A 23,800-nucleotide genomic window follows, 5' to 3' on the forward strand; every position below is an offset into this window, starting at 1 on the left:
ATAATGTAATAAATCCCCCCGATAATGTAATAACCCCCCGATAATGTAATAAATCCCCCGATAATGTAATAACCCCGATAATGTAATAAATCCCCGATAATGTAATAACTCTGATAATGTAATAACCCTGATAATGTAGTAAAAAATGCACTTGAGGCCATTGAAAATGCAATAAAACCTGATAATGTAATAACTTCCTGATAATGTAATAAAGTGCATTTCCCGATAATGTAATAAACTATATATCATAGCTAACCCTAACCCTAATAACGTCCCGTTAATGTAACACATTATTACATTATTGGTAAAAAGTTTATTACATTATTGGGACATGCACTTTATTACATTATCAGGTTTAATTGCATTTTCAATGGACTCAAGAGCAGATTTTTATTACATTATCGGGGTTATTACATTATTGGGAATTTATTACATTATCAGGTTCTACACCCCCCCCCCTCCCCCGGTTTTTTCTCCCCAGTTGTACCCGGCCAATTACCCCACTCTTCCGAGCCGTCCCGGTCGCTGCTCCACCCCCTCTGCTGATCTGGGGAGGGCTGCAGACCACCACATGCCTCCTCCCATACATGTGGAGTCGCCAGCCGCTTCTTTTCACCTGACAGTGAGGAGTTTCGACACAGCACGTGGGAGGATCACACTATTACCCCCCAGTCCCCCCCCGCCCAAACAGGCGCCCTGACCAACCAGCGGCGGCGCTAGCGCAGCGACCAGGACACATACCCACATCCGGCTTCCCACCCACATACACGGCCAATTGTGTCCGTAGGGACGCCCGACCAAGCCGGAGGCAACACGTGGATTCGAACCGGGATCCCCGTGTTGGTAGGCAACAGAACAGACCGCTACGCTACCCGGATGCCCCGTGTAAATGACCAATATCACTTTATATTATATTTGACATTATTAAGACAAGTTATTGAGATTATTATATGGCGCTTTGTTTATTAGACTTATATGCTATTGAATTTGTTATAGAGTGCCGTGTACCAGATTTGATTTTATAGTGAATTGCACTTTTATTGTTTCCACACCTTTTATTGTGAAAAACACTGATACGGTCTCCTCTGTACGCTACTGCGCGTGCGCAAGTTGACGGCAGAAACGAGAAGGAAAGTTAAAATGGCTGACGTTCGCGTGCCCTGAGAAAGCCAAGGACTGTTCGTGAAGAATATTGTTTAGCATTTTTTATTCAGCACCTAGCTGGAAGGCCCACAGGTATGTGTGTAGAGTGACTGTGTAATTTGAGTTCGTTATGAGGCGTTATTTTTATGTATTGTGTAACTGCATTTAGAAGTTAGCTAAACGAGCTAATGCTAGCAGTGCTACGCACGTTGTTACGGTAGCTAGCGATGGTGGAAACGTGGTCGCATGTACGAGTGTATGATTGTATGTTTTATTTTGCTCTCAGCTCTTACGGTGTGTCTGTGGCGGTTCGTGTAAATAAATGGTAGAAATACCGCACCATAGCCCATCAGTTATCATTGTAAACTACTAATAAGACACGTTAGCCCCCTAGCTAACGGGTCTGTCCCTTTAGCCGAGTGGTTAGCGATGTCGCCTTGTGGTGCAGTACACCCCGTATCGAATCCCGCACCGCGCAAGAAAATAACCGGTTACATTGGTGGAAGCGGTGGGATCCGGAAGTGTGCAGATCCTCAGAAGTCTCTTCGGAGCGCGGGAATAACAAAGCGCGAGGGCGCGCTTCCGGGAGAGGGTGACGACTGTAAACTACTAATAAGACACGTTAGCCCCCTAGCTAACGGGTCTGACCCTTTAGCCGAGCGGTTAGTGATGTCGCCTTGTGGTGCAGTACACCCCGTATCGAATCCCGCACCGGGCAAGAAAATAACCGGTTACATTATTTATTGCCCGGTGCGGGATAGGGGCTAACGTTAGCTAGGGGCTAACGTGTCTTAGTAGTTTACATCATCATTGAGTGCATCGTCTGAATAAAGTCCGGCTGGGAATGCTACACCCCGGGAGGTCCGTATTTCTGGAGTGCTCCATTACACGGCGCTCTGAGTCTCTTGGAAGGATATGTACACACACACCCTCACACAAACACAGAAAGACTATTGCTGATTCTGCTGAAAAACAGCTTCGATATGGATCCCACATCCCTCGGCGGTTACATTCCCACTTCTTCCTGCACAGCGTAACAACAAACTGACCCTCGCCGACGGTGCAAATACAGAGGAGCAGCGCTCTCCATGAGCCCGTTAGCCTGTCAGCGCATGTTACCACCACACACAAGTGTGTTCTCTTCAAACTGAACAAAATGTCTGGCCCACTTAGCCGGCTTTGAGTCTGGTTTAGAGGGCCCAACGGTCCAGCTTTGGGTCTTACCCCTCGTACTGTAATTAGAACATGATTTCATCGGGGCGTCCGGGTAGCGTAGCGGTCTACTCCGGTTCGAATCCCCGTGTTACCTCCGGCTTGGTCGGGCGTCCCTACAGACACAATTGGCCGTGTCTGCGGGTGGGAAGCCGGATGTGGGTATGTGTCCTGGTTGCTGCACTAGCGCCTCCTCTGGTCGGTCGGGGCGCCTTGTGGGGGGGGGGGGGACTGAGGGGAATAGCATGATCCTCCCACACGCTACGTCCCCCTGGCGAAACTCCCCACTGTCAGGTGAAAAGAAGCGGCTGGCGACTCCACATGTATCGGAGGAGGCATGTGGTAGTCTGCAGCCCTCCCTGGTTCGGCAGAGGGGGGTCGAGCAGTGACCGGGACGGCTCGGAAGAGTGGGGTAATTGGCCGGATACAACTGGGGAGAAAAATGGGGGAAACATCCCCCCCAAAAAGATTTCATTTAATTGCGACACATTTGCCATTTGTTCACATGCACACAGTTTTTCACAATGGAGGACAGGAAAGATACCGTTGTTTCATATACAGACGGACCAGCACTCATACACATAAAAAAACATGCATGTTAGGGTTACTACTCTGTCTGTGCCCCTGAGCAAGGCAATGGAAGAAATAACTGGATTTGGTCCCCGGGCGCTGCAGCTGCCCACTGCTCCTATACAATAGGATGGCTTACATGCAGAGGATGAATGTCGTTGTGTGTATGTACAATGACAATAAAATGTCTTTTTCACACGCACACACACACACGCACACAATCACACACCAGAGACAGCTAGCCTCTCAGTCACCCAGTGAGTTGAATCTAGACATCCTGAAACACAAGTTTATCTGAAACACTTCTCTTTACACATCTCCAATCTCTATCGCTCTGTCACTCTCTCTTCCTGCTCTCACCTCCCCCTTCCGCCGAGATCGTAAGATATACTACCATGGGAAAGACAGTAAAAGGAATGGTGCGGGAGTACGCCAAGACAGAGAGCTACAACAGGAAGTCAGCGAAGTAAAGAGAGAATCAGATAGGCTGGTTTGGATGAGGGTGAATTTGTACGGACATCTGGCAAATATAATAGGTTTGTATGAACCACGAGTGGGTTGCGATGAGGAAGAAGAGGTGAATCTCTGGAGACAACTGGACAATGTAATGGCAGGCATACCAGGGGATGAAAGAGTTTTCATTGGAGCAGACTTGAATGGACAAGCGGGGGAAGGAAATGGTGGTGATGAAGATGTCACGGCAAAATTCGGGTTTGGGATGACAAATGCAGCTGGGGAGTGGATCATTGATTTTGCCACAAGGAATGATATGGCTTTAGTTAACACATATTTCAGAAAGAGGGAAGCTCAGACAGCAACCTACAAAGAGTGGAGGCAGAACTATGCAGGCAGACTACATTCTATGCAGGAAGCGGCACGTTGAGGGAAGCTGTAAATTGCAAAACAATACCAAGCGAGTGTGTAACAAAACAACATAGACCACTGATATAACAAAATAAAGACAAGAAGCAAACTCAAGAGTACAAAGACCAGTAGCGTGAAAGATTCAATGGCGGAAGCTGAAAGAGGAACCTTGTAGAGAAAGCTCTAGGATGAAGGTACGAGAGCTGTCAAGAGACAGACTGCCACGAGATTGGGATAGAACAGCAGAAAGACGTAAGGGAAGCAGGCAGGTGAGCACTAGAAGAATCTCAGGGGGGTAAAAAGAAGGGACAGGAAAGTTGGTGGTGGGAGGAAGATGTGCAGCACTGCATAAAGAAAAGAAAGATGCCCAAAATGAAAGTGGGAGTGATAGCAAGGGCAAGAGCATACGAGGCCCTGTACAAAAGACTAGATACAAAGGAAGGAGAGAAGGGGATATATATATATATATATATATATATATACGGAGAGAGAGAGAGAGAGAGAGAGAGAGAGAGAGAGAGAGAGAGAGAGAGAGAGAGAGAGAGAGAGAGAACAGCCAAACAAAGACAGAGCAAGCAAGGATGCTGAACTAGTAAAACTGATCAAGGACACAGATGGAAGAGTACTGTCAAAAGATGAGGATATTTTACAGAGATGGAGGGATGACTTCAGTCACCAAGTGAACGACGAGAATAACAGAGAAAAAAGGACAGAATGAACCACCAAGGAAGGAGGAGGCCGTGGGAGAGATTACAAGGGATGAGGTGATAACGAATGAAAAATGGAAAGGCTGTGGGCCCGGACAATATACCGGCAGAAGTCTGGAAATACTTGGGCAATACTGGCATAGAGTTCCTGACTAGACTCTTCAACAACATAATAGACTGGGAAAATGCCAGATGAGTGGAGAAAGAGCATAGTGGTACCAGTTCACAAGAAGAAAAGGTAATGCTCAAAGTTGTACCAACTACTGGGGGAGAAAACTGATGGGCCATACAATGACGTGATGGGTTAAATGTGAAATTACTCTGCACTACCATGGCACCTGCAGACGACGTTGCCAATGAACAGTGACTGCGTGTGCTATTTTGGTGATAAGAATTGAGACCTCTGCTGTTCATGGCAACACCGTCAGCTGTAACAGTGGCTTTGCAGAGAAATTGCACAAGTTAAACGAAGCTCCCACTGCTCCATCTCTTGCTGACGTTCGACATCACTCTGATCCATCTCCGTCCAATGCAACATTCAACAGTATTCAACCTCATCCCATCTGCAGCTGCCTTCTAATCAGGCCCTGCCTTTCTCATTATGACAATATTGAGATGCATTACTTTATTTGTAGTTACGCAATTACACCTTGCTTTCAGAAATATATACAGTTTGTGCCAAATTCCGCATAAATCCATTAGGCTAATCGCTTGTTATGTCCCAGCCTAGCCTCCCCCAAGCCCCTAGACCAGCGGTACTCACTAATTTTCTAAGGAGAGCCACTTATGAGTAAGACCATTCCTCAAAGAGCCACAGAGATTGCAGATATAACTTGGGTGTTTTCTTTTCATCATCACTCTCAAGATATTTACCATCTTTGTATATGTTTAAAAAAATATAGTACCATGCTTTCCATCCTTCCGTCTCTTTCTATTCTCAATTAATAATTACATTGCATTATTAAATATATAATACTTGTTTGTGAGTTTGTAAGGCTGGGAGTGGAAGCCATCTTACGTATGCAATTATACATAAGCATTATCAACATGAAAAAAATGTTGCGCAAATACAAAGCTACGCACATAGGCTATACGTCTACCCATGACCCCACGCTGTTACGTAGCCTACGTTCTTTGACGTCTCTTCAGTATGCTGCCATCTGCTGGATGATTCATTTCAATGCGCTAAAACAGAACAAAAAGGAACCTGTAGAAGTAGGTTATAGCTACTGTCAGTGGCGCCCCCAAGGGGTGGCCACTGCCACCCTGATACTATCCCTGGCCCCCCCCCGCTGGCCCCCCCAGCCACGAGTCGCAGAATATGCTTCTGATTATGCATAATATGCTTCTATCTGATATTTTGCATTAGGTGCTGTTCATTTAAATCAATAATGTATATTTTCTTAACTCTCATATTGACAGTTTTCCACTAGCCTATACAGTATACTGCAACAGCGTCATAGAATTCCCGAAATTCAGTCATGGCTTTTGGTTTTGGTGTGCCACCCCAAGATTTTCAGTGGCCCCATTTGGCCACCCCTATGAAATATTTCTGGGGGCGCCACTGGGTACTGTGTTCTTATTGTTATCAGTGGATCTATATGAGGTGCAAAGTTCGCGAGCCGCGTAAACAGTAACACTGGCCTACAGCATCCCAGCCTTTTGGACATTTGTTTTTCTGTGGGTATTCTCACACAAATGTGTATTCCGTATATAAACAAACATTTCATAAAATGACCTAAACACAAAACCATGTCAATATGCGTATCGTGTTGGATATATGGGCCTTAGCTGAGAAGACTTTGCTCATGTTGTGTTGTACTGCTGTGGGCTGGGGGCACATGGCATGAACGACGGATAAGGTCATAGGTGTGTTGTTGAAGGCGTTTCGGAACTGCAGATGACGTGCAGAATGCACGTTTGCATATAAAACCCCCACCCGGATGGAATCTTTATTTCCTCCATTTCCTTCTGGGGATGTTTTTTCACGGTACATTCAAATAGACCTACTGTCATTTGACGTGTTTGCCTGTAAAGTTTTACGTCCCAAACAGCAGACAAAAGGACAGCAAAGACCCAGCCTAAGATGCCGGCCACAAGGTAATAAAGCTGTTCTGGGTTGAAATTATTACTATGTTTAATGGTGGATTTGACTTGACAATGAAAAGAAGGAGAAAGAGAAAAAAGGCCAAATTTGAAAACGAGGCAACGAGATGATTTTTTGAGAAAACGTAAGATCAGGATAATCTTAATTACTACTTGAATTTGCTGATACCTTAACATAAGACGTTTTTCGGTTATGCACCCAAAAACTGATATTTTTTTAGATTTAATCGAAATTGTAGGCGAAGCTGTTTTAACCTCAGGCCGATAAAACAGCAGTCCTGAACACAGATTAGGTTTTAAGTTTCCTGATATTTTTCTTTTTTTGTATAGGCAATGTTCCGTGACAAGGCTCTCATGAAGTTCGTTCTTTAAGTCGCTGAGGGTGTGTGTGTGTGTGTGTGGGGGGGGGGGTATCAGGTTTCATTATTTTTGTAGAGGTTTACACAGTGATGTGCAGTCAGGTCAGGCAGGGTAGGCAGTGCCTCACCCAGGCTAATAAGAAAATAAATGAAATATCATGATAGTTGCAACAAAAATATGTATTTATTAATTTATTTGTTCTAACTTTAATTTGTTAAGCTTGTTGTAAAAAAATGATGAAAAAAATCATGTAAAACTTGTTGATTTATCAATAAAAGGCGTTGCCCTATTCAGGATGGCTTGCTCCCAAAGCTATCGTTCGTGACTGCGGGCTGCTGAGGCAGAGCCTGCTTGTGCCTCTCTCTGGCGTGTGGGATGAAAGCAAACGGGTTCGGAGTTTTGCGCATGCGTAGTCTGTTCTTGCAGCGTCGGCATCAGCGATGAGACACATCGCTAACCTGCCTCGGATTTTGTGAACGGGTGTATTTTGACTCCCTCCCACCCTCTGGCTCACCGTCTTCTGCCTACCCAGCCATGGACCTCACTGCTCGTTACTGAGTTTATATGCTTCTGATTATGCATAATATGCTTCTATCTGATATCTTACATTAGGTGCTGTTCATTTAAATCAATAATGTATATTTTCTTAACTCTCATATTGACAGTTTTCCACTAGCCTATACAGTATACTACAACAGCAGCATAGAATTCCCGAAATTCAGTCATGGCTTTTGGTTTTGGTGTGCCACCCCAAGATTTTCAGTGGCCCCATTTGCCCCCCCCTATGAAATATTTCTGGGGGCACCACTGGCTTTAAGGAAGTCGCACGCGCCGCTTCACTCCCCCTTCTTGGATTCTTACAAATTGGCTGTAGTAACATTTTCGGCCTGAGGAGGGCGACAATGGGTAACTTAAAGTGTCCAGGTTCTCCGGAGTTAAACAGGAATTTCCACCCTGTCTGAGGGTCAACGCACACCGAGAGTTATTTATTTTAATCACCTTAGTCTAGTTCGAACAAGCAAAAGGCAAACAACACGGCAGTCTTTATAAGTAGTGCTATATAGTGGACCTTAAAGTAAGTAAAGCTGCCTTTTTTGTTGTTACCAAAGCCTGTATTTGGTGGTAGTAATGCTTTCAGCCAGAGGAGGGCGACAATGCATATCAAGCCTATATTTAATTTGATTCTTTTCGTGACGTCATTTGCAATTCATTTATTTAGGAGTAAATGGCATCTAGTATTCAAGTCGTATCTAGAGGCATGTGTACAACTTTTGCACCCTAAAATATGTGCTCAAATAAATATAACAACAAATAAACGACAAAAGACCACAGCCTGACCCAACCCCCTCTTCACCCCATCCCTGTCGAAGTCTCTTGACCGCAGTATTTGCCCCCCCTTGCCCATAGAAAATCCACAACCAAGAAAAAAAAAACTTCTCCATGCATCCAAGTCTTTACTTCTAATTCACTTTTCGCTACACTAAGATATAGACGAGTAAATGCAAAATACAGAAATATCCCCTGTAGCTGGTGCACACAAAGTGGTCGCATTCAGCACACGCCGATATACCCGGATGCCCCAAAAAGGCACATTTTCTGTCGCGATCGTCTCGGAGGTCAAACTAGTGATTATTATTTTTTTCTGGATCTGGCAGTGACAAACTTGCCACGTCAACACTGATGGTCTTCCAACCCGCGTCATGGGTCTCCGTTTACACTGCACGTCTCACGGCGTGCGCACACACACACACACACACTCCATTGACAGCTGATGATTGCTTATGGCATGAAACAGGCTTGTACTGTCTCAAAGAATTAACTTGACACTAGATTATATCTATATATATATTCCATATATGTATGTGTATATATATATATATATATATATATATATCTCAATACAGATTGAGGAAAAAAGTTTTAATACATTGCAGTACAGGCCTGTTTCATGCGTCGCACAGGCCTGTACTGCAATGTATTAAAACTTTTTTCCTGAATCTGTATTGATATAAATATATACAATATATTACACATATGGTATATATATATAGATATAATCCAGTGTCAAGTTAATTCTTTGAGACAGTACAAGCCTGTTTCATGCCATAAGCAATCATCAGCTGTCAATGGAGTGTGTGTGCGTATATATATGTATATATATATACGCACACACACACATATATCTATATATCTATACTGCTCAAAAAAATAAAGGGAACACCTAAAAACACAATATAGACCTCGATGAATGAAATATTTCAGCTGAAAATCTTTATTTATTAGACAGAGGAATGTGTTTAGAGCAAAATAACCTAAGAATGATCAATGGAAATCAAAATCATTAGCCCATTAAGGTCTGGATTCAGAATCATACTCAAAATCAAAGTGGAAAATGAGAACATAGGCTGATCCAACTTCTGTGGAAATTCTTCAAGACGATTCAAAATGAGGCTCAGTAGTGTGTGTGGCCTCCACGTGCCTGTATGCACTCCCTACAACGTCTGGGCATGCTCCTGATGAGACGACGGATGGTCTCCTGAGGGATCTCCTCCCAGACCTGGATCAGGGCATCGGTCAACTCCTGGACAGTCTGTGGTGCGACATCGCATTGGCGGATGGTACGAGACATGATGTCCCAGAGGTGCTCGGTTGGATTCAGGTCTGGGGAACATGCAGGCCAGTCCATAGCATCAATGCCCTCGACATACAGGAACTGCTGACTCACACTGGCCACATGAGGACGAGCATTGTCATGCATGAGCAGGAACCCAGGGCCCACTGCACCAGCATATGGTCTGACATTGGGTCTGAGGATCTCATCCCGGTACCTAATGGCAGTCATGGTACCTCTGGCTAGCACGTAGAGGTCTGTGCGGCCCTCCAAGGATATGCCTCCCCAGACCATCACTGACCCACCGCCAAACCGGTCATGCTGGAGGATGTTGCAGGCAGCAGAACGTTCTCCACAGCGTCTCCAGACTCTCTCACGTCTGTCACATGTGTTCAGTGTGAACCTGCTCTCATCTGTGAAGAACACAGGGCGCCAATGGCGAATCTGCCAACCAAGATGTTCTCTGGCAAAGGTCAATCGGGCTGCACGGTGTTGGGCTGTGAGCACAGGCCCCAATTGTGGACGTCGGGCCCTCATACCGTCCTCATGCATTCTGTTTCTCACTGTTTGAGCAGAAACCTGCACATTAGTGGCCTGTTGAAGGTCGTTTTGTAGGGCTCTGGCAGTGCTCCTCCTGTTCCTCCTTGCACAAAGGACCAGATAGCGGTCCTGCTGCTGGGTTGTTGTCCTCCTGCGGCCCCCTCCACGTCTCCTGGTGTACTGGGCTGTCTCCTGGTACCTCCTCCATGCTCTGGACACTGTGCTGGGAGACACATCAAGTCTTCTTGCCACAGCACGCATTGATGTGCCATCCTGGATGAGCTGCACTACCTGAGCAACTTCTGTAGGTTGCAGATACCGCCTCATGCCACCTCTAGTGGTGAGGGCACTAGCAAAATGAAAAACTAACCAAAGATCGGCCAGAAAAGATGAGGACAGGCAAATGGTCTGTGGCCACCACCTGCAAATCCATTCCTTCTATAGGGGTTGTCTTGCAAATTGTCTAATTTCCACCTGGTGGAAATTAGACAATTTACCAACAGGTGAAATTGATTCACAAATCAGTGTTGCTTCCTAACTGGACAGGTTGATATCTCAAAAGTGTGATTGACTTGGAGCTACATTGCATTGCTTATGTGTTCCCTTTATTTTTTTGAGCAGTGTATAGTATATATATATTACCCCAGCAGTCATTGGGCGGGAGGCAAGCAGAAACCCTGGACAGGCTGCCAGTCCATCAGTCCATCACAGTGCCGACACATTCACACCTAGGGACAGTTCAGTACAGCCGATTCACCTGACCTGCGTATTTTGGACTGTGGGAGGAAAGGGTTTCTGTCCCGCCTCCCGCCCAACGACTGCTGGGATAGGCTCCAGCATCCCGTGACCCCCGATTGGGATAAGCAGCTTGGATAATGGATGGATATATATATACATGCGTTTTTCCCCCGAAACTGTCAATGGTGTTGACAGAAGTGCTCAACTAATGACGAGTGGAATATCAATACTGCTATCAATACTTTAACGGTACATATATATATATATATATATATATGGAACACTAGGGTTGTGGTTTGCCTCATAACAAAAGAAAAAAAACATAATCCTGAACTTAACATACTTCTATCATTACATGGCCCAATTTGCCATCACTGTCTGCACAAGGACAAGACAGACAGTATGCTGACATATAGCTTTCGCAAAAATTGCTCGTTATTTAATTCTCCGTGCTATTCTCAGACACAATTCTTGGTGCTCGACATGGGAACACACTAGCCCACATTTAGAACGCTTCCAGTACTAAAACAGGTCCACGTTTATCCGACAAGAACGGAGGGCGCTGAAAGTATGCATGAGTTGAGTTTTTAGTAATCGTTTTACTTCCCATCCCATTTGAAACCTTGATTTCAAACGAAAACTTGTCGAAATGAAGATTGGGTAACACTTTAGTATGGGGAACGTAGTCACCATTAATTAGGTGCTTATTAGCATGCAAATTAGCAACATATTAGCTCTTAATTGGTCATTATTAAGTACTCATTAATGCCTTATTCTGCATGGCCTTATTATACCACCAGTAAGCCATGAACTATGAGTTTTCCCTCTATAACCTCAGAAGTATTGCTTATTAGTAGTACCATCTCAATATGCTTTGCTTAGTATGGCCTTTATAAGGTGGTAGTACCACAAGAAGAGTTATTCTCCCTTACTAACACTTAATGAATATGGTCTGTTCTTACATAACAACACACAAAACTACAAGTGTTCATAGTGTTACATTACTGTAAATTAAGTTTTTGTTACTTAGAATATGTTCCCCATACTAAAGTGACACCTTGATCATTACTAAATCACTAGTAATTAAGTTTTTTTATGTTCCCCACACTAAAGTGTTACCAAATATCTTTTGTGTTACAGAGAACTACAGGAAGCTTGGTGGCAGTACATCACAGATACCTTCGATGACATTGAGACTGTCAACGTGTTCTGTCACAGCCTTTCTAAGTGGGCGCTGAGGAGGGAGGAAGAAGTGAAACTGATGAGGGACATCAACGAAAGGGCAGACAAGCTCGACCTGCACTTCAGCCATGTTATTAAGTCCAAGACTAAAGCCACGGCCTTTACAGAATACGCAGAGAGCAAACTGACCCTGATAACTAAGAGAAGGCGTGAGGCACTGAAGGAAGAGCTGGCTACTGTGCTGAAGAACACTCTGGAAGCCTTGGAGAAGCTTAACTGCTTCCTGGACGCTGTGGAAAGGCTGGCTGTCACTTCTCTGCACGTGTTCACGGAGAGGAACCTGGTTTTACCGACATCCCTGAGAGGAAGATTTGAAGGTGTTCAGGCCATCATTACTGCTGCGAGGCTGGTCTGCCCACTCCTCCTCCAGTTTAAGAAAGATCCGGTTCCCTTTTTCCAACCTATACTTCAAAATGTGGAAGTGTTGGCAATTCAGCTGGAAAACTACATCCACGTCACCCAGAAAATCTGCAAGGGGGTGGTGAAGAAAAGGTAGTCTGAGAGTTTATCCTCATCGAACTTAGTTTTATGATTTTCTAGTGTATTTACCTCAAATGATTTAAAAATGGCAAAAACAAAATGATACGATAGCTAATTGACCTTTTCATTCACAGCCCTATTAATGACTTCTGTCTGAAGATGACTAAAAGGCTGGTTTGCCCTGGTGTGGCTACGTCTGATGACATCGTACACCGTATGCTTTGTCATATTGAGCAACTTCGTGACATCAGGTAAACACTGTGCATTTGTGGGCTGGGACTTGGGCCCATTGGGAAATCCTTCACCTTTACCGCATCTTTCAAACGTAAGAATAAAAGATAGCTTATTATACGTAGTCCATCCATCCATTGTCCAAGCCGCTTATCCTAATCAGGGTCTCGGGGATGCTGGAGCCTATCCCAGCAGACATTGGCCGGCAGTTTAGTAGGGCTTCAGATCTCTCCTAAAACTAGGGTAGTTCATTTATTTTTTAGAGGCGTCCGGGTGGCGCAGCGGTCTATTCCGTTGCCTACCGATAGGGGGATCGCTGGTTCGAAGCCCCGTGTTACCTCCAGCTTTGTCGGGCGTCCCTACAGACACAATTGGCCGTGTCTGCAGGTGGGAAGCCGGATGTGGGTATGTGTCCTGCTCGCTGCCACTAGCGCCCCCTCTGGTCGGTGGGGGCGCCTGTTCAGGGGGGAATAGCGTGATCCTCCCACGCGCTACGTCTCCCCGGCGAAACTCCTCACTGTCAGGTGAAAAGAAGCAGCTGACGACTCCACATGTATCGGAGGGGGCATGTGGTCGTTTGTAGCCCTCCCTGGATCGGCAGAGGGGTCGGAGCAGTGACCGGGACGGCTTGGAAGGGTGGGGGTAATTGGCCGGATATACGGAGTTCATACTTCAACTAGATGTGATAATGATATTCAGTGATTCATATTCATAATGACCACCGGCCAGTGGCCATGAACACTAGTGGGGCGGACACTGGCTCCAGCTCCTGAATTGCTAGCCACGCCCACTTTTGATATCGTTATTTTAATAAACAAGTACATTACATACTTATATATTAAGTGTAATAATTGCTATATTAGAGGATAGACAGCCCACATAACGCCGCAGTAGCCAACACATTCCAAATAGGAACAACAGGCTATCCTTTAAAGAGATACTTCTGTGCTGTTTCTGAGCACATGCTTAACGTTTGAATTACAACCGAAAGGTAGGCGTGGTTTTATGATTTCACAGCTATTGGCTACTGAAACTCAGGGTGGTCGTGTGGGTGTGGCTGGGGGGGGGGCTAAACACTGGGGCTAAACCACTCGCCGTGTACCGTGGAAAAACGAGAAATTCCCTGGCGACAGCCCCCTTCCTGCTCCGTCGTCACTTTACAAAAACCAAAATAGTCTACTCCTGTATTTTCACAATGTGTGTCTGGTGTGGTGATAGTGTAGATAGCGGGACCGAAAACTAAAGCACTTATGATCCTAATTCTTTTTGGAGGTGGTAGGTATTGTCCCAGAGAGTAAGGGAAAAATCCCAGAAAATTAAAATTATGCATAAATATGCATTTTTCTAAAAATGGCTAAAAACCACTTTTCTCGGCATTTCAGGTGATTCTGAGCATCTTTGATTTTTTCACCTATATAAAAAAAAATTTCTGGGACTTAGAAATGTTTTGGCATTATGCAAAATAAATGCATTTTTGCCAAAATGCACTTATGATCCTCATTTTTTTTGGAGGTGGTCGGTATTGTTCCAGAGATGACCAGAAAAATAGCAGAAAATTAAGATAATTATAATAATTATGCATAATTATGCAAAATATGCATGTTCTAAAAATGGCTAAAAACCACTTTTCTCGGCATTTCAGATGATTCTGAGCATTTGGGGGGAGGGAGTTGGAGTGGGGGGGGGGTTTAGGGGCAGGGGGAAGGCGGTTAGCTGGCAGGATGAAGAGGAGGGAGATTTAGACGGGGGTGGATCACCAAACCGCTACATTGTAGCGGGGTTCTTCTAGTATTCTAATATAATAACAATAGCGAGCGACGAGACCACCGACAGCAGCTTTGAGGCTGAGGATGTGGAAGACGATTCCTCTCAGCGGAAGTTGGCTCTACTCGCCTCACGAATACGTCGCTCAGCCAACACAGCCGTATTACTCCGAGCCAAAAGGGCGCGCCTCCGCTGTTATATAGTCCCGCTACGGACACGCCCTCTATGCTAATGATAACTTGTGACGCGGCAATTTACCACATTTCCGCCAACCGGAAATCAGTTACTCGACCGCCGGCATCTCTCGTCTGGCCACACATGTGATTTTAGGGCTACCCGTTGTCTCATCGATCCCATCCACACTCCTTACATCGATTCACAACAGGAGAAGTCGGATTTTGATGCAAGTGTCTGTTTTTTAAGCCGAGTGTAAGCGACAAAAAAAAGGGGGAGAAAAAAAAAACGAAAAACACCCACGATAAACTAAAGCAGTGTTTCTCAACCGGGGGGTCCGCGGACCCCTAGTGGTCCGTGGTGTAACTGCAAGGGGTCCGTGAAAATAAAATATCTTTAAAAAAAAGATCCTATGACTTTTATAGAAATAGGATTATTTTACTCAAACGTGACTGAGACCTTTATCTACCTAAACTATAAAGGGTAACAGGACTTTTTCCTCTAATTACATTTGTTTCACAAGTGTAATTTGTTGTATTTTAATAAGAGATCTCGCTCCCGTTTGCATTGTTAAAAGTTACTGAATACATATTCTGTTTTGTTACATATATCTGAAAGTTACTGCATAAGAATTCTGTTTTGTTACGTATATCTGAAAGTTACTGAATACATATTCTGTTTTGTTACATATATCTGAAAGTTACTGAATACATATTCTGTCTTGTTACATATATCTGAAAGTTACTGAATACATATTCTGTCTTGTTACATATATCTGAAAGTTACTGAATACATATTCTGTCTTGTTACATATATCTGAAAGTTACTGCATCAGAATTCTGTTTTGTTAACTATATCTAAGTTACAACTGAAAGCTCTTATTTTTGCCCCAAAGAGTGAATAAATGCTATAATGCAATTTAAAATGCAGTTTCTACTGTTTCTATCAAATTGCAACCCCCCTCCCCCAAGATCAGGTGGAGGGGTCCTCAGGGTAGATCAAAAATACGCAGGGGTTCCAGGACCCCAAAAAGGTTGAGAACCACTGCACTAAAGCAATGCGAGAATGACGTAACAGTTGCGTTACGTCTAACAGGCAACCGAGTAGCTCGTTCTTTATACTTTTGGACGTACCTCAGAAAACCGTTGCCTCTGCGTGGTGCTCCTGCATCGCGGAATCCAACGACGAAACTCAATCCACACGGTTTTCGTCCCCCTCCTTACTGTGATTCCGCACACTCACGTGGTGGCTCTCGTCCAGCCGTGCTGCTATGCTAGCTTGACCAAGCACGGCTAGCTAGTTGCATAGCACGGCGCCAGTAGTGGTTGTGGTTGCTATAGTTACCAAGCCTCCCTTCCGGTCTGCCTGAAGGGAGGCTTGATCATTGATATCGTCTCTCATTACTGGAATCACACAACGCAGATGGAAACGTGCGGCAGCGGCCATTTGGTTGAAACAGGAAGAACAACCCAGACTGCCACGCAGGCAGACCGGAAGAGAGGCTTGGTAACTATAGCAACCACTACTGGCGCAGTGTAAACGTGCTCTGCTTGACCCGTGTTTCTTAGCCAGTTCTTAAAGTGCTTCGACCCCCCTCGGCCCTGTGTTAGTCCGTACGCCTCCTTGTCCCGGCCCTGCTATCGGTGACCGGAACAACAGGCACGGCCGACACAAGACTGCGTTCCGTGTTGAGCAACCCCGTCGCCATGTTCTCTCTTCATACCGTAACCGGTTATCTTCTTGCCCGGTGTGGGATTCGATACGGGGTGTACTGCACCTCAAGGCGACGTCGCTAACCGCTCGGCTAAAGGGTCAGACCCGTTAGCTAGGGGCTAACGTGTCTATTAGTCGTTTACAGTGGTCACCCTCTCCCGGAAGCGCGCCCTCGCGCTTTGTTCTTCCCGCGCTCCGAAGAGACTTCTGAGGATCTGCGCACTTCCGGATCCCACCGCTGCCACCAACGTAACCGAGGGTTTGTAGATGTCGCCTATACGGTATGAAACTATAAAATAACAAATACGGAGGCTCCACTTTCACACGAGGACCACTTCATTTGGATTCTTCCCCCAACAGAACGCCACAGCAACAACGCTGCGTACAGCACTTCCGCTCTCTCTTCAGCCTTCAAAATAAGAGCTCAAGGCATAATACCGTGGCAACGGCTTATAACAGGAACTTAAAATCACTAACAGGCAAGTCCAGAAAAATAGGTTACAATACCATGTTCGCGATAATGTCCTGTTGTGGGTTTTCCCTTTGTCCTTTGTTCGCTGTTTAATGTTAATGTCTGGCCTCCCAGGGCCAAGCTGCTTAATTACTAACTTTTCTTGTAATTGTAGTCGTTCAAATCGGGCTTTTTTTTTTTAAACTAAGCTCCACACAGCCGTTCCAGCAACGCTGGTCGCCATTTCGGCAGTAGCCTGAACGTGCGGACCAGAGCCGCGGAGACTTACGCTGATTGATGGCGCCGCCGCGCGATCACGTGGTCCATGTACGCGTCAGTAGTTCCAAACAGTCCCCGCGCTGTCAGGTTCTCACAGCAGCGAGTGCGCTATTAAACGGTAAATGCTAAAATATAAAACACCAAACCGTTTCTATGTGCTTTTAACTGCTTTTACATTTATTGCATATACTTTAATGTTAATTTGGTATGTGGAGTGACAACCTCATAAGTTACTTATGTAAACTAATAATAACACCCACTGGCCGATCGATTAGAGGGTCTGACCCTTTAGCCGAGCGGTTAGCGATGCCGCCTTGTGGTGCAGTACACCTCGGATCGAATCCCGCACCGGGCAAGAAAATAACCGGTGGCAGCGGTGGGATCCGGAAGTGTGCAGATCCTCAGAAGTCTCTTCGGAGCGCGGGAAGAACAAAGCGCTAGGGCGCGCTTCCGGGGAGGGTGGCGACTGTAAACCACCAATAAGACCCCACTGGCCGATCAACTAGAGCAGTGGTTCTCAACCTTTTTGGGGTCCTGGACCCCCTGCGTATTTTTGATCTACCCTGAGGACCCCAGCCACCTGGTCTTGGGGGAGGGGGGTTGCAATTTGATAGAAACAGTAGAAACTGCATTTTAAATTGCATTATAGCATTTATTCACTCTTTGGGGCAAAAATAAGAGCTTTCAGTTGTAACTTAGATATAGTTAACAAAACAGAATTCTTATGCAGTAACTTTCAGATATATGTAACAAGACAGAATATGTATTCAGTAACTTTCAGATATATGTAACAAAACAGAATATGTATTCAGTAACTTTCAGATATATGTAACAACAGAATTTTTATGCAGTAACTTTTAACAATGCAAACGGGAGCGAGATCTCTTATTAAAATACAATAAATTACACTTGTGAAACAGATGTAATTAGAGAAAAAAGTCCTGTTACCCTTTATAGTTTAGGTAGATAAAGGTCTCAGTCACATTTGAGTAAAATAATCCTATTTCTATAAATGTCACAGGATCTTTTTTTTTAAAGATATTTTATTTTCACGGACCCCTTGCAATTACACCACGGACCACTAGGGGTCCGCGGACCCCCGGTTGAGAAACACTGCATTAGAGGGTCTGACCCTTTAGTCGAGCGGTTAGTGACGTCGCCTTGTGGTGCAGTACACCTCGTATCGAATCCCGCACCGGGCAAGAAAATAACCGGTTACACTTATATCAGGTTTATTTTTTTGGAGAGAAAGCGTTCGTTCATATTAGCATACGCTATGTTAGCACACATCACATAACCAAGTTTCCTGTAGTAGTCGGCTTTATTTTAACCATCAGTCAACCTCCCTTTACATTCCTGTTGATAATATCAACGGTTTTAGACATACACTACCCATCAGTGAATGGGTTCGATCCACAGAACAGAGATCCTACATAAGTACCAATGAGCCGTTTTACGTCACAAAAGACGCACGCGCGTCCGCCATTGTTTACCTGGAGCAGCGGGTGATCGCACGCTGTCAATAATTCCACGGCGCCACGGCGAAGGTTGTCTCGTTTCAATCGGTTGATTCAAATCTGCGTTCATTTATCACAAACGCGAAGCTCTGGAGAGTTAATCCGGCCTAATCGACAATAAAGAGTATTAAATATCACTCATTATTAGTGGCGAAATAGGCACCGTTTGTCCCGAAACATCAGCACAGAAGCGATCTCAACGGGACCTTACCATTTCTTCTTAGCCACTTTGTTTACTAATATTGTGTTCAAACTCAGATCGAGAGAACATTGTAGCGAATTCGGGGGGGGGGGGGGGCAGCGCAACCACAGGAACTGCCGCGGCCGGGACGCGAACCCGTATCGCCCGCACCGCAGAAGGCATCACTAGAAGACACGCTGATTGGCGGGTCTGACCCTTTAGTCGAGCGGTTAGCGATGTCTCCTGCGGTGCGGGCGATACGGGTTCGCGTCCCGGCCGCGGCAGTTCCTGTGGTTGCGTTGTCCCCCGAATTCGCTGCAATATTTTGTACTGTGAGGCAGTAAAAAGACGCAAACTTCCCCGTCTGAACGCCATCGGACCTCACTCAGAGTGAGACTTGAACTGAAAAGAAAGGGACACCCTGTTAAGTGTAACACCGCATTTATTAAGGTCAAATTGTTAACGTTACTGGCTGTATGTTGACGTTTTGAGTTGAATGGTGAATTTGAATGGTTTTTCCTGCAAGGTTTAATCTCAAAAGGGTCAACTTACCTGAAAAAGGGACTTTAGGGTGTAGATTTACCTGATTCACCTGAAACTAAAAAGAGTTAAAAGGATAAAATAACTGACACAAAATAGGTCTAACTTGATAAAGTAGACCGTTATCCTATAGGAAAAATATAGACCAGTCTCATCTTAATTGGAAAATATAAAATAGATAATTAACTAAACTAATTAGAAACCTTAACCTAAACATCCTAATTGGGATTAAAAGGGGATTCAAACCAGGGATCTCAGTATATCTAAATGTATGAATGTGTGACACATAGCTGTGAATAGTTTTCATGTTCAAGTGAATTTACACTATTTTGCCATTAAATTGACAGCTTTTTCCTTTTGTTGCCCCAGTCTCTGGTCTGCTGTTATGTTGCTCAACCACTCCTTAACAGCCTGGATCTGGTCCAGTGTGAGATAGTGACGCAAGTGTTACATAAATTTAGAGAGAATATTTTGTACTGTGATGCAATAATTTTTTTTAATGTAACACCCGCATTTTGTCTGTCCCCCATATTTCCCTATAATCTCTCAGATGAATTCATCACTGCCCTTGCCCTTTACTGCATATGACAATTTTCAATTAAAATAGACAACCTGTACCACAAATTTAGCCATTAATATAATAATAATAATGAATTGCAGCTTTATCTTGTTTTTTTTCATCATGTGAACCTTTAGACTATTTCTTTAGATTAAAATTACATTGTACCTCTGATTAAAATACAATTTTCCTCTGCAAGTCTTCTGTTTCTCAACATATACAAGTTAAAATAATACAATAATAAACACTTAAAAATCTAAAGCAAAATCATCAAAGTCATGCTATTTCTATCAAGTGAGAAGATGTTTTGTATTGTTTTTGGGGTGTAAAGACACTATACCAGTCACAAATTAGCCTATATCTCAGTAAAACGGAAATAATCTGGACATGTCGGTGTCCTCTAGCATCAAGCATGAGGATGACACGACGATACTTAGTATAGGACTATTGATATTTCTTCTCCTTTGTCTTTCTTAGGATGAACCAGCACTTTAGACTGGTGTTCCTCTTCCAGCAAAAATCCCCCTCTGAATTTATCGATAAATTCAGCCAATGCCAACCAAGAGTCCTTCCATTTCTGACCAACCTGGAGGAGTGTGCCGTCCAACTGGACAAGATGAGGACAGGTGCCAAAATCTCAAGCGTGGCAGGCAGCTCACTGGGGGCTGTCGGTGGTGTGCTGTCTATTGTTGGTCTTTCCCTAGCCCCTGTAACAGCTGGGGTTTCTCTAGCTCTCACCTTGGCTGGGGTTGGGATGGGAGTTACCAGCGGAGTGAACAGCATTGTCACCGCAGTTGCAGAGACTGCAGTCAACAGCACACAACAGAAGAAAGCCAATGAAATCTTCAGCAGCTTCATGGAAGATATTGTTAGTCTTCAGGAATGCCTGGAGGCGGTTTCTAATCAAACAGATGATTTATTGGAAGAAAAAGGGGTAGTCGCCACGGCAATGACGGTGCTTGGCAAAACGTGCACCATTGGACGAGGCATTGATTCCATCATCGATTGCTCCTCGGCAGTGAAGTTGTTAAAAAATGATGATTTGGTTACAAGTGCTGCTAAAGCGGCATTCAACGAAGGCAAAGCGCTCCGTAACACGCCCCGTGTGGCATCAGATATCCCAGATATTGGGACGGCAGTAGCCAAAGGGCCCCTTGCTCTCTCCAAGTCGGCCAGGGTTGGTTTTATCGCACTGAATGCCCTTTTTATTGGCATGGACATCTTCTTCATTGGCAAAGACAGTGTTGACTTGGCCCTAGGCAGCGAGAGTGAACACTCCCTGTTGATCAGAGCCAGAGCGGCACTCTGGCGCTCAGAGGTGGACTCCTGGCAGAAGCTTCACGATTCCCTGCGTCAAGGCAAACGGACTTCAGAGATGTGCCAAAATACACTAGAGACGCCATTTAATCCAGCACGGGAGATATAAAATCTTCACAGATTCCCACCTGATCATGTGTAGGTGAAACTGACGAGAAGGAATCAGTATTTCACTGTAAACTTGCACTGATTCAGGGACAAGAGAGTACTTACAGTAACAATCATATTGCGCCTTTTTGTTAAATTTGGTTTCAAATCATATTAGATCCCTCTGATGTAAACAATACAAATGACGCAAGTTGACACACCATGCATGTCAATAGTCTACATCTTACAATTTGTTCATGGCATTATGCAAATCATTCATTGATAAATTCTTGATAAAAGTTGATTTTTATAGGGGCGTCCCGGTAGGAGTCTATTCCGTTGCCTACCAACACAGGGATCGCCGGTTCGAATCCCTGTGTTGTCTCCGGCTTGGTCGGGCGTCCCTACAGACACTGTCGGCCGTGTCTGCGGACGGGAAGCCGGATGTGGGTATGTGTCCTGGTCGCTGCACTAGCGCCTCCTCTGGTCGGTCGGGGCGCCTGTTCGAGGGGCAGGGGGAACTTGGGGGAATAGCGTGATCCTCCCACGTGCCACGTCCCCCTGCTGAAACTCCTCACTGTCAGGTGAAAAGAAGCGGCTGGCGACTCCACATGTATCAGAGGAGGCATGTGGTAGTCTGCAGCCCTCCCCGGATCAGCAGAGAGGGCGGAGCAGCGACCGGGACAGCTTGGAAAATAGGGCAAATGACAAAGTGAAAAAAAAGAAGAAAAAAAGTTGTTTTTATGGTGTAATGAATTAATTTATTTACTACCAATGTTGACATATATAAAACCTATAAAACACAAATGCTGCACAAGATGAAGTATTATGCAGATGATTGGACTAACTGGAAAATGTAAATGCTTCTTCTGCTTTCCACATTACAAACGCAAATAACTAATAAAGCCTTTTTTGGTGGAAGTTGACAGCCTTCTCCTGAGTGTTCTTATCGAGTGAAAAGATGAACAACAACAAAAAGTTTCATGCAAGCCCGCTTTGTGTTACTGTACTGACCGCCGCGTGGTCACTTCTCGATGCATTTGAAAAGGTCTATTGTGCAAATGTAACTGAAGATCATTACAAATATCTGCACCTGGAACCATAATGGGCAGGGTGGCGCTGTGGTTAGCGCTGTCGCCTCACAGCAAGAAGGTCCTGGTTCGAACCCTGGGTTTGTCCAGCCTTGGGGGGGGGGTCATCCCAGGTCGTCCACTGTGTGGAGTTTGCATGTTCTCCCTGGGGGGTTTTCTCCGGGTGCTCCGGGTTCCTCCCACCATCAAAAAGACACGCATGTTAGGGTTAATACTCCTGTCTGTGCCCCTGAGCAAGGCATGGCAAGAGGAACTGGAGTTGGTCCCCGGGCGCTGCACGGCGGCTGCCCACGGCTGCTAGCTACACAGCTAGGATGGGTAAAGTGCAGAGGAAGACTTGCCTCATGGGGATTAACAAAGTAGTACAGGAAATAAAAATAACGCATCCGAAGAACAGCCAGACATGTAGACCCTTCAGAAAGTAGTCACCCCCCTCCAACGCTCTCCCTTTCTGCTCTCGTTACACCTCCAACCTTTACACTCATACTCAACTAGCTGGTTCTGCCTTCACTAACACAATTTAACACATTAATGAAACAAAAATATTCCAAAAGCATGACTTTTTTTTTCAAATAGATAACATTTCTCATTTTAAAAAGTACCCCCCCCCCATTTTGCCTGAAAAAGTCAGTACATTGTCCAGACGACTGGCAGCAATTATTACAGATGTGGGTGTTTTATTGTGATGTTTGTATGAATTTTGTCAGGTGAAATTTTGGACTTTTTGCCCGTTGCTGTTTGTCAGCCATCCATATAACGACACATGCCAATTAAGGGTTTTGGAGGAAGGGCATCAGAAAAAAAAATCAGAAATTGGCTTCTTCTTTCTTTTTTGGGTCCTGAAATATAGAATAGCCTGCAAAAGTTAACGTTGTTTGCCACAGAGGTGTGGGATCCTCACCCATAGGTGCTGGAACGGTTTAGTGTTTACTTCCCAGAGGAATATTATAAAGACTGCAACACCTGGGGTAGAACTGTGCAGGGTACTGGGAACAGCTTAAAATATCTATTTCCCCCCCCCAGTCAGAATAGGGTAAGAGCAGCCAAAATATACATGTGCACCATTTTTAAAATGATGATTTTGTCTCTAGAGGTGTGCTTATTTGCATATTTATGTGACCGCGTACAGTGGAGTATATCCACAAAGTGTGTACTTTGGTTTCTTGACGTTTTAGGAGCACCTTGAAGACTGCAATATCAATGCAGCAGCACCCTGTGGCACACTGAAAACGAGCTAACACGTGTCTTTTCTTTTTCAAACACAACCACTGGTCTCTCAGTTGAGTATTAGAAAAGCGCTATATAAGATTGATTTATTATTAT

At 44.8% G+C, this 23,800-nt stretch overlaps 1 protein-coding gene across 1 annotated transcript; it reads left to right on the plus strand.

Annotated features, from left to right (window-relative positions):
- Nucleotides 1–6,474: 6,474 nt before the first annotated feature.
- apol (apolipoprotein L) lies at nt 6,475–22,302 on the plus strand. Its single transcript, XM_056288241.1, has 4 exons — nt 6,475–6,596; nt 11,992–12,585; nt 12,708–12,824; nt 20,460–22,302. The coding sequence occupies exons 1-4, from the start codon at nt 6,583–6,585 to the stop codon at nt 21,406–21,408; spliced, it is 1,674 nt and encodes a 557-aa protein (XP_056144216.1). The 5' UTR covers nt 6,475–6,582; the 3' UTR covers nt 21,409–22,302.
- The last annotated feature ends 1,498 nt before the right edge of the window (nt 22,303–23,800 follow it).

The sequence above is a fragment of the Lampris incognitus genome, chromosome 10 (genome assembly GCF_029633865.1).
Source record: "Lampris incognitus isolate fLamInc1 chromosome 10, fLamInc1.hap2, whole genome shotgun sequence".
Lineage (NCBI taxonomy): Eukaryota > Metazoa > Chordata > Actinopteri > Lampriformes > Lampridae > Lampris > Lampris incognitus.